A 12,189-nucleotide genomic window follows, 5' to 3' on the forward strand; every position below is an offset into this window, starting at 1 on the left:
CTTGCAGAACGGAATAGGGTTGCGAGAAATTAAATGAATAAACATAAATAGCTTCTAATGAAACGAGTACACAGTAGGTGGTCAATAAGTAGCCATGTGTGTGCGTGTATCTCTCTCTGTCTCTCGTCTTGCTCTCTTTTAACAGAGAATTTGCGCCTTGTAAAATTAAACTGTGCTATTTTAGAACTCAAGTCTTTTATGTAGCACATTTCCATGAAGAAAAAAAATGTTGTAATTATTGATTGAATTGTGCTGTTAGAATTAGGTTCATAACAAATAGGAACACTGTTTGATAAGCTTGCAAACAAAACAAACCAAGAATTGTACTTGCTATCCCCTCGTTGAATCTGGCCCTCTGTTTCAAATTAATTAGATTTTTGGATAACTGTGCTAAACTTTGTCACATCCTTATTAAAATTGTTTAAGGATTTTGAAGAACATCTCAGAGGGACTCTGAAACTAATCTGAGTCTGGTACTGGAGATTCCATTAGCAATCACAAAACTGATTAATCTTTTACTCAGTTAGTTTATTGATTATTGCTGCAATTACTCCGTGTAACGGATTCTGCCAGGAATACCAGCCGAAAACACATTTTGTAACTGCTGCTGATGTATTCAGTGTGAGCACAATAGTTTGTGCTTTTTGTTCCTAACTATTTTTGTATTTTGAAATGTAGGCAGACTTCTATTAAGAAAGTGCTGTTGTTTTAGCGGTAGGAGGCTCACTTTTTAATTTCTCAACCACCGGTAAGGCATTGCAGTTTACAAAGTGCCTTCCCAAACAGTGCTGCTGTGGGTAGATTTCATGGCAACCCTGTGTAATAGACTAGCTCGCTTCCCTCTCATTTGGAGGAGGCTGGGGCTTGGTGAGGATTAATGGCTACGTAATAGGTGGCAGAATCAGAAGTAGGCCCCGTCTCAGTCAGGAAATAGTTACTGAACACCTACTGTGTGCAGGGCTTTGTGTTCAGGATAATAAAAGCCAGGATAGGGTCATAGAGATTGCATTCGGGCAGTCGTTTGGATAGCTTCAGATTATGGCCCCATTAATGTTATCATGTCACTTTGTCACTTTTCTGTGCAAGCCATGTAAAGTGTCTTGGCATACAGGATTGAGGTTTTTGTTTGTTTTCTTCAGTTTGTTTTGGGCTAGTAAAAGTCACTATTGTTTATTTGATCACTATTTAGAACAAAATTGGAAAGGCTCTGTCTAAAGGGAGAATTTCTAGGACACGTGCTGCTGAAGCAAGACCTAAAGGGAGAATTTCTGAAACACTGAGTCTACCTGGGTCGAGAAGCAGCTTGCTCCATGGCTCTGAGGCGATCTCCTGTCCCTCCATGAGTCTCTTGGTGCTGTTCTGGCTCTGTAGCATCTTCATTTCACAGGAGTAATCCAAGGGGCAGCCAGTGTTTCCTCACTGAGCTGGTGTGCTGGGGAACGGCCAGTCCTCAGGCTTGCACTCTGGGGTCCTCTAACTCCTCAAGTCCCTTGCTTGTGTCCACGGGTGACACAGGCCTGTGGCCTGTCAGGACTGCTCTGTGCCAGGAAAGACCTGTGGCTCCGCGCTGTATTATTCCTCAGAGAACGCTACGTATGCGGCAGCCCGAGCTCCTGGGTCTTGTCCCTCACTGGCAGCCTGCCAGCCCTCACAGGACCTGCTCTGGAGTCACCTGCCTAGAGTGGGCCCAGTCCCTGGGCTTATTAATTACCACCCTTTGCTGTGTGTTTCTGATGCAGAATTACTTTACCACAAGATTCTCTGCTAATACAGACAGAGATCAAGCCCAGTATTTCAGCAGGAAAAAAAATGTCCCTTGGATTTGGAAGAATTGGAGAAAGCAAAAAACAAACGCTAACTACTCGCTTTAGAGATACTGGCAAGTGGCGCACTTAATATTACTGTGCCTGTGTAGTAGCATAAAGAGATGGTTATAGATGACTAAAAAAAATATGTACAATGTTTATAAAAGCATATATAGTTTGCCAGTAGATTTGGCACAGATCTGAAATGAAAGGGAAACTATATTCATTCATTTATTTATTTAGTGAGGTAAATAAATAAAGTTGGAAAACAGGTCAATTTCATGCATGCAAGGTTTTATAGTAGGAAAAAAATGCATTGCACCTGTTCTGACCCTTTACATTTGAGGTTATTTGTTTTCAAACTTGACCCCAAGCACCAGTTTCAGACAACTCTATAATTAATCTGTTAGATAAAGCATAAGGATATTTTATTTGTTTTGGTTTCTAGGACTGCAGTGAAATGACTGAATGAAATGACTGAAATGACTAACCTATTGTACATAGCAGTTAATTAAAGAAAAGCATTAACTATAGGAGAACACCACCACTGCTGTTGTCTTGTATCAGTATAAAAAGGCAGTAATTTTTTTGACAGCCACTGATTGGAAAGTTGCTTGCAGCCTTCCAGAACCAAGGGGGTACATGCTGTGGATCAATAACCGGCAAATTTCCCATTAAAAAGAATACCTGAGCAATGTTCCAAATAGCCACTGGCATCTTAATTTTCCACGGAAACCTCAAATACTTGTGAGCCGAGGACAAGTCATTTTCGGACAATTTTTCCAGACTACTTGTTAACAGTTATTGCTGTCCCAAAAGGTTGACAGCCTACATGATGGATATTTCATTTACTTGTCATCACTGTTTGAGTAATGGCGAACAGTATATTTCTGTGGTTTTAAGGAATATAGTCTCCTGAAAGACATTCAGCTTAGTATGTGCTCCAGTGTGTGTGTCACAAGTGTTTATGCTGTATGTATATAAGCTTCTGCATCCACAGAAGGAGAGGATCCGTTTTCTTTCTAGTTTGGAGGCCCTTGGAGAGCAGTGTACACTTGTATCCATCCATAGCTATCAAAAATCCACTTGATTTGTTTTTAGGATAAAGAGCCTTGGATCCTTAGCTTGTGATTCCCAAGATGATGTAGAATTACATGGCTCCCCTTTATTTCTAAAAACAAACCCATGACTTTGTAATAATTTTAATATGCATAAAGGCCTTAGGAAGATGTCTGCCTGTATCTTCTAAAAACGTCTTTTTTGGAGTGTCAGCAAATAATGATTATCAAGGAAGAATTTCCAAAAAGGTGGCAGTTCCATAATATGTGTGTGTATTAAATATAGAAATAGCAAGAATTTGGGGCGCCTGAGTGGCTCAGTTGGTTGGGCGACTGCCTCCAGCTCGGGCCGTGATCCTGGAGTCCTGGGATCGAGTCCCGCATCAGACTCCTTGCTTGGCAGGAAGTCTGCTTCTCCCGCTGACCTCTCTCCTCTCATGCTCGCTCTTTCTCAAATAAATAAATGAAATCATTAAAAAAAATTAAAAAAAAATAGCAAGAATGAAAGGAGAGTTCCACTCTGTGTGTTACAGCGCCTCAAAACACAACATTGGTGTTTTTCAGCGTTGATGTTTTTCCACCAAGAGCATCACTTTGTCAAGTGTTAAAAGAAATGAGGACACAAAATCCATCTCCAAGTTAGATGGACATATGGTCACCACTTAGATTTATTAACTTAGGCTATTAAGGAAAAATGGGTGTCAGGCCATAATACAACTTGGTGAATGAATTTGTGTTTATGAAGGAGTTTAAAAGCCTTTTCATTTGGAACTAATTTTTTGTGTCCAGAATTTTATTTTATTTTATTTTTTAAAGATTTTTATTTATTTATTTATTTATTTGACAGATGGAGATCACAAGGAGGCAGAGAGACAGGCAGAGAGAGAGGAGGAAGCAGGCTCCCTGCTGAGCACAGAGCCCGATGCGGGGCTCTATCCCAGGACCCTGGGGTCATGACCTGAGCCGAAGGCAGAGGCTTTAACCCACTGAGCCACCTAGGCGCCCCATGTGTCCAGAATTTTAAAATGACATTTGTTTTATACTAATACGTGTTGATAAAAGTGAAGCATAAAAGATGTTTGCTTAAAACTGAGCCAGCTTTTGGGGCGCCTGGGTGGCTCAGTTGGTTGAAGCCTCTGCCTTTGGCTCTGGTCATGATCTCAGGGTCTTGGGATCGAGCCCCGCATCGGGCTCTCTGCTCAACAGGGAGCCTGCTTCCTCCTTTCTCTCTGCCTGCCTCTCTGCCTGCTTGTGATCTCTGTCTGTCAAATAAATAAATAAAATATTTTAAAACAAAACAAAACAAAAAACTGAGCCAGCTTTCTATCATATCAATCCTGTCGTCTTTGGATGGATCATATCTTGTTTGGTTGTCCCACAGTCTCTATGGTTTAGATTTCCATTATCTGTACATTTTATACACAAATACGTATAATGTTTGATCTCCTACCTGGCACATAGATCCAAGCTAAAGGCAAAGTGTCTTCCAGAGAAAAGAACAAGAGGCAATTTGAGAAGTTTCCACTAAAAAGCTTTGTGTCATTTTTAATACATATCATTTTCAAAATATTTCTCGAGATTAAATACTGAATTCCTAATCACCGGTTTTACTTTTGAAGATAAATGACAGTGTGGAGGGTAACATTATACTGGACTTTCAATCCTGCTTATTCATTATAGTCATTTTTATGTGCAAATAGGAGAAAAGTATTCTCGAGGCTGATATGTATATACCAGCAATTTACAGAAGTACTATGAATTAAACAGCCCATAAGTGTCTGTTCCAGTATTCATACATTACTGAGTAATCTCTTTCTATAATCTCTTTGCAGTATTATTCCACAGTAATGGAACAGCAAGTAAATGGACAGTTAATAGAGCCTCTGCAGATATTTCCGAGAGGTAATGTTGAACAAATTCTAATCAACAATGATTATTTCAGTAAACTGTTTCATCAACAGTTATGTTTTCCAAAGGTTTAAATGCACATAACATGATGTTTAGCTCTTAATTTGAAAAAACAAAAGAAGTATTCATTATCGTGGGGATTGCAGGCTGTATTATAGTTATGGCAGATAAAATATCTAATTTACTAGAGTAAATTAAGCTAACTAGATTGTTTTTTGTTTTTGAAGTACATACTTACATTGGCTTAAAGAACTCTTTGGGGGTCCACATGGTTTCTAAACCAAGGCAAATGAATTACTTTAATTTTGGATATTTATAAATTGTGGCTCATGATGGGAGCCAAAGCTGCAAGCGTTCAGCTGGTACAGAAGCAAAGATTTACTGCAGAGTTTTAGGGGAGAATTGATAGTGTTTGGTGCTTGGTTTTTGGGGGGTGGCATTTTCCAAATGATGGAGAATCTTCATAAATGGGAATTTAATTGTTAAGTCTCCAGAAATATTCGATGGTGAGGGTAAGTTTTGGTGAATCACCTAGTCAAATAATGTTCCTTTTCCCTTTTAGGTGGGCAAAACTAGCATTGTGTCAGACACAATTGATCAACTGTACATGAATGTTCCCTCAAAATTTGAAGAATCGTAAAAAAAAGAACAGCTTAATTGACCATGTAATATAAGCCGTTAAGTCTTTCCCTCACTATACATTGTCCCACTTGGAATTCATATTTTCTAACTGACGGAGCAGATAAGGAAATGTTGTAACTTTTCTAGAAATAATTTAAACTTACCTTTGTTAACAGATACTGTACAAATAATCATGGTGTGGGTTTTTCAATTAAACGTTCTAGACTTTCATTGCCTATAACACTCTGAAGTTGAGTGGCTCAGTTAACCAGTAGACTCTTATTTACACTGATCAAGTCTCCAAGGGCAGCTGATTTGGTTAGCCCACAAAAAGGTCTGGGTTCCAGAGTAATGCCTTTCTAGCATTAAGGTGGGCAGTGCAATTAGGAGTACTTATATAATAATAATGTATTAAAGACCTAAGTAAGTAAATAAAATTGGGCCATTGATAGTGTGTCTGAAACAAAAATTATGATTAATTCAATTCTCTTGTATCTGAAGACTAAAAACTAAAACAGAAAATGAAAAAGAGAAAAGCAAATGTAGAAAAGCAAATGTTGCCATTTTTGTGCATTAGGCCAATAATAAGAGATGGAGATCATTTCTCGTTATCTTCAGTGATGGGAGAATTTGGGCAAGTTTCAAAATTGTTTCTCCACAAAGCATACATTTTTTTTTTTTGCCAGCTGAAAATTTTAATTGATTGTTTCCCTACTTGACATCATAACTCTTTTGTTGTAGCAAAATATGCTAGTTTCTAATATGACGTGGAAAATTATAGTTCTGATGTTGTGGGTCTTTGTGGTTCCCCCCGCCCCTGCCCCTACCCCAGTAAAAGATTTACTTCCCTTCATCCAAAAATCTTTCCAGGCTTTTTTTTTTTTTTTTTTTTTTTTTTTTTTGCTTTTATTTCGTGAGCGACTGTCCTTTGCAGTCTTACTGTCCACACCATTGTACTGCCTCTCCTGGCAGTAGTGACCATTTATTAATGCTCTGTAGGCATTAATATTGCTTTAACTGTTATCATTTCTCATTCTCCTGACATTTCTGCCTATTCAGCATTACTGATTCCATGGTATAGATGAGAATCTACAGGTTCAGAGAGGTTAAGTAACCTCAGAGTCCACAACAGCCTGTAAGTGGTTAGTATACCCTTTGAGTAAGAATTGTGTTTAAGTCATAATTTGCTTAAAGTGGAAGTGCATTTAAATGAAAATATCCATGGAGTGTGCTTGGGGGTGGACTGGAGGGGTTGGTAGAAGTGCAGAGAACAGTATATTGCAGGGAGAAGATACTTAAAAGAAGATGGTATATGAGATGTGATCATCACATGTGGTCCTAGTACAGACTGTTAGGCTCCCATAAATTATTAAATAAAGTTCTTTCAAGCCAGACTTGAATTTTTTAAAATATGAGACTCAGCCCCCTGTCTCTGTGGTTTCTTGGATGCTATTGAACAACTATTCTTATTTTGTTTATTTATTCATTTTTAAAGATTTATTTATTTATTTTAGAGGGAGAGAGCGAGCGTGAGTGTGCGCTTGTATGTGTGAGTGGAGGGAGGGCCAGGGGAAGAGGGAGAGAAGCAGACGCCCCGCTGAGCATAGAGCCAAGTGGATGCGGGGCTCTATCTCCCAACCCTGAGATCATGACCCGAGCCAAAATCAGGAGTCAGATGCTCAACTGACTGAACCACCCAGCCACTCCTGTATAACTCTTTTTAGTTTTTTAAATAGTCTTGCCTTGGGCTTACTTACCTATATTTTATGTATGTAAATGAGATTATGCGCACTTATAACGAGGATATAGATAGACATATTGGGCAGGCTGCCTGGGTTAATACCTATTTGGTTAGAGGCCCCCAGACCTTAGTTTCTCTGGTCAGGCCCCAGGCTGAAAAGAATCTCTAGACTGAACAAGTGAGAAGGGTAGGAGAACACGATTTTATTTGAACATTGGTGTTCTCCTCATTCCAGGTAAGACAGTTGCCTTGGATGGTAACTCCCAGCTCATGCCTGTGCTCTCTGTAGTTAAGAGATATGTTACATATTAATAAGGATGAAAATTTATTAACTTTATGTTCCTTCTGACTCCATAACTTTAGGAAATGTGAGGTTACTAGGTGTTTTGAATATTGTGTAGATTTCTAGTCATAAAGGTTTGAGAAGCCAGTTGAGTAATGAGGCCTATGTTAAGGTAAGAGGTAAGAGTTGATGCCTGTCTCTAATTCCTTGGTTATTAAATGAAGTTTATGAATGTACTGGGTACTTAAGTGGAAATACTCTGAAGTGTTGTCTTAGGAAGTATTAATGGTCCCTTAAGGACCAGGCATCAAATATATGTGATTTTGGTTTTGTTCAAAAAGTTAATTTCCATTTTACAGAAAGTAGATTTGGAGTCCTAATTTTAATGTATTTTAGGGAAAATAAGAGTTCTTTGTTAAGGTTTAGATGTATTTTCTAGGAAACTAATGATAAATTTAAATATACTCAAAATATACAAATTAAAACAACTGATATGCCTTGTAATTATTACCCACATCTTCTCTTTTTTTTTTTAACTTTTTTTTTTTTTTTAAGATTTTATTTATTTATTTGACAGAGAGAGATCACAAGTAGGCAGAGAGGCAGGCAGAGAGAGAGAGAGGAGGAAACAGGCTCCCTGCTGAGCAGAGAGCCCGATGCGGGACTCGATCCCAGGACCCTGAGATCATGACCTGAGCCGAAGGCAGCGGCTTAACCCACTGAGCCACCCAGGCGCCCCCCACATCTTCTCTTTATTAAACAGTTTTATTTTCTTGTTGTCCGAAACAGAGGAAGAATACATGTACATCTGAGAGAGGAGAAAAAAATCAAATATATTCTTCCTCAAACAATCAATTACAATTGACAGTCCCTTAACATACAATCTGTAGGGCACTGTAGTTTTCAGATGGAAGCAGCCTATAAAATGGGCAGGACACATTTTTATTTTTAACACATGATGAGGAAGCATTTGCTGAATTGGAAAAGTACTACCCTGTAACTCAGGGTGGTGTCAGGAAATTAATATTATTTTTCCTGGCATGGTTTTATCTTTAGAGTTAAATATTAGATGTCAAGATTTACGAAAAAAAAGTAGTAAAATTAGTGATATCTCTGTATTTTAATAAATTTTACTACTTATTGCTGTGCAAACTGGTATTCAAACTTGAATATTCCATTTTAAAGTCTCTAACCATCTTTCTGGCATTAAAAGATTTCTGCTGCTACCCCCCCACCAAAACCCTAGCTATTTTTAAAGTAGTTTAAGTGATAGCAAATATACAGTGTAATAGAGTTGAGGAAAGATTGCAGAAATTTGAGTTATGAAAGGAATCTAATCATTTTAGCTCAGTTAACTTGATTTTTATATGTTTTAAGCAGAAATTGGAATTTATATGAGGTGGTGTCAGAAAGCTCTTTGCATTTATAAATGCTCACTCCTGCAAGTTAAAAACCCTGGTTCATAATTCCCACTTTGGGTCTTGGGAGCCACTTTTCAATCATTTCTCTCTGCTAATTTTGGTGTCACCCTCATTTCTTTTTAAACGATTCATTTTGAGCAAATTTGTAAATGGCCCTGATGTGTTCTACAATTTAGTCAATTACTGTTTCAGCCTGCAAGCCTCCTGGGGAACGGAACATACATGGCCTGAAGGTACGAATTTCAATAATTGTTTCAGTAAAGTTAGATGGATTTGTAATGCTGTGTTCCACTTATTGAAATGTCAAATAAAACTGCACTTTCTCAAGCTCTGACAAGCGATTCCTTTTTTTTTTTTTTTTAAACGGGATGTGGAGGGGGATTCATCTGTAGTATTTGCTCAGTATGTGTACATATTTGAATAGAAGGGGTTTGGTGCCGTATTTTTTTTTTTTTTTTTTTTTTTTTTTTGGAATTTTTTTGTTGGTCCATTTCTTCAGGATGATTCTAGGTTCTGGTGCCCACAACGATTTATTTGAATGAAAGTAGATTTCATTTCAGTGATTAATTAAGCACATAAGCATCTCACACACAGAATACCCACCTCTTCTTTTGACATATTTATGTTAGAAACATGTATCTCTTTAATGTCTTTTCATTGTTCTGTGTCTTTTGAATTCCAGATTTCTGCTTATAGCTTTACATTGGAAAGAAAAGCTAGCTATTGTATTAGAGTCAAGCATTTTATAATTAATTATTTGGATTTCATTTTCCAGTGAATAAGAAATATGCTAGGGTGTTCTGTTTGGCTTTGGAGCTGGAAAGATGTGAAAACTTGATGTTCACCACTAACCTCTGGATATATTGTTAATGTTCTTTTTTGAACATATCATTTTGTAGATGAAACAAAACAGAACAGTGAATTGAATTCTGTTCTGGACCGTGAGTTGAAATTTTCCCATTTATCTCTCCCTTATTTCAATGCTCAGTATTTGAATAATGACAGGAAAAGTGTATTATGTAATATACGGGTTGTACAGTTCTGTAACCTATATACTGAATAGACTCTGACCGTGGGTCTGTCTAGCAACAAGCTAATTAACCTTCATAGTGAAATGAGAAATTTGTGGCAAATTATAGGTTAATTGGAACTGTGTCCTCAGAACACAAGACTGATCGAGATTCTTTCTTTCCTTGTAGGTGAATACCCGGGCTGGACCCTCCCAACACGATAGCCCAGCAGTCTCCGACTCACTCCCAAGCAATAGGTGAGGGCAAGCAAGTGAAGTGTGCCTGTAAGCATGCTTATCTACAGAGTTAGGGGTGCGGAAGAGGTCTGGGGATAACCCCTTGTTTCTCTAAGACCATGCGAATGTGTATGTGGCTGAGAAGAAATTTGACTAGTTGGGTAACCATAGCTATGTGTTGAATAGAGAGAAAGGGCCTCACTGAAGAAGATGGAATGAGACATTTTAAACTATTAATGTAGGTCTGTGGAACGGTGTTCCTTCAGTCTCCAAATTACACAGAAAATTCATTGCCTTTGACTTCAGTGCCTTTCATGCCTTGATGATCCAGTTCATAAATTGTGTAATGCTCATTATTTTTTTCTTGCTTCCTGTCTTTTGGCAGTATCATTATCCCCTGACATCCTCACCAGAAAGAGGCAAGGGGAGAGTGAAGTAGATTGACCAGTCACTTTGCTCTTTTTGTATCTTTGGTCATACCAAAGATTGAAGCTATTTATAGAAGGAAAATCATCTTCATTAATTCATGCTAGCAGTTTCCCACACTGGCATGGGATGCTGAACACTCAAGAGCCTTTTCAAAGTGTTCTGACAGGCCTGAAAACTTACTTCCAGATGATCCCATCCTCAGGTAGAAGGAGTGGCCTGCTTAAGTCAACAGAATTCTGGGTCCTTCTGGTTATCCGTGTGGTTATTCAGCCAGTAAACGTCACATGGCCATACTTGAAGATGACACCGTTGAGGTGATCCCCTGGATTTGAGGATTCCCACTGATGACTGAAAAGCCAGCATCCAGCCGCCCTTCCATTCTGTTCCCAGGCTTCTCTGGGTTTAGGGCTATAACCAGTATTGCCCTTTATTGGCTGAGATGGAGTTTGGGTTTCTCCTCTTCCTTCCCCGCCCCTCCTTAACCCAGAGTCCTGGTTCTTTTGCCGGGGGCTTTCCTGAGGGTAATTTAAAGGCTCTCCTTGTGGCTCTCCTTTTACTCTCCTGCCTCCTTCCCCCCAGAGTCACTTCCTCCATTGCTTTACTGCAGAGTCAGTCTGTCTACTCACCAGCTTTCCTGCTGCGAGCACACAACTTTTAAAGCGTGTTTCCTTTTTAAGCAATTTATTCTGTCTTAAAGTACACTTAGCCTGGTAATTCACCAGAGACTCATCTGTCCTGTGGGCACAAGGGGTATATCTCTTAGTCCTCATTCTAGGGCTTGGCCCTGGCCTTAGCCCTTTGCAGCTTTTCTCCTCACGCTTGTTGGGCCTGTGAGCCGTGGCCCCAGAGTGGAGGCACTGGCCTGGGGTCACTTGTTACACTCAGCACAAGGAAGACCCAACATTTAATTTTATCCACTCCTTTCATAAAAGTTGTTATTCAGGCAGACTCACCTTGAGCCTTAAGGAAAAGCAAAGTCTTTCTCTGGTGTCTTAGGTCCCATTTTGTCGTGGTAGAAAAAGCAGGATAGAGGTGAAAAAAATGGTCAGTTAGAGAAGGGGCAAGGATAACTTTTCAGTTTTCTGAGATCTAGCTTTAACAGCATGAGTAAATTAGCTTGGTTTTTTAAGAATTACTGTGTATATTCATAAAATTGGGGGGACATAAATTTGAAGACTGTCTGACCTTTTGTTGCAGCATCTTTCCTAGGGATGCAACAGTCTCCCAGCTGGTGATGGTGGTTTCCTCCCATAGTGACTTCTGTTATGGGAGAAGTACACTTTGAAAGAGAGCTACCATAGACTTTAATGTGCCATCCTAGGTTGGTCATATTCTGTGTCCCATGTTGATAACTAATCAAAAGTATTTATTGAGTGCCACCTATTTAGTAGCGGCTGTCCTGTGCACTAGAAATACAAGTGTGGTCCTTATCCTCTAGAGCTTGCTATCTAATGGACATACAGGGGAAAAAAAAAACAAATATACAGACAATCACACTTTGTAATTAGTGTTATGAGGGAAGCAAGCAGGTTTTGAAGGGAGAGAACACTGTGCAGGGATATGTTTAGATTTAGACAGCATGGGCAGGGTAGACTTCTTGGGTAGAGAGAGGCATTCTCTCACGGCCTGAAGGGTAAGAAGGGCCTAACCACATCAAGAGCCAGCTGGAGCCCAGGG

At 39.1% G+C, this 12,189-nt stretch overlaps 1 protein-coding gene across 10 annotated transcripts in view; it reads left to right on the forward strand.

Annotated features, from left to right (window-relative positions):
* Positions 1 to 12,189, forward strand: part of MAP2K5 (mitogen-activated protein kinase kinase 5) — a 260,220-nt gene that overhangs the window by 31,961 nt on the left and 216,070 nt on the right. For all 10 annotated transcript variants that reach the window (XM_059180906.1, XM_059180907.1, XM_059180913.1 and 7 more), the window contains exons 4-6: positions 4,696 to 4,765; positions 9,030 to 9,070; positions 10,037 to 10,104. In XM_059180906.1, the coding sequence (XP_059036889.1) occupies positions 4,696 to 4,765; positions 9,030 to 9,070; positions 10,037 to 10,104 (179 nt within the window). The remainder of the gene's footprint in view (positions 1 to 4,695; positions 4,766 to 9,029; positions 9,071 to 10,036; positions 10,105 to 12,189) is intronic.

This window comes from Mustela lutreola, chromosome 7 (genome assembly GCF_030435805.1).
Source record: "Mustela lutreola isolate mMusLut2 chromosome 7, mMusLut2.pri, whole genome shotgun sequence".
NCBI lineage: Eukaryota > Metazoa > Chordata > Mammalia > Carnivora > Mustelidae > Mustela > Mustela lutreola.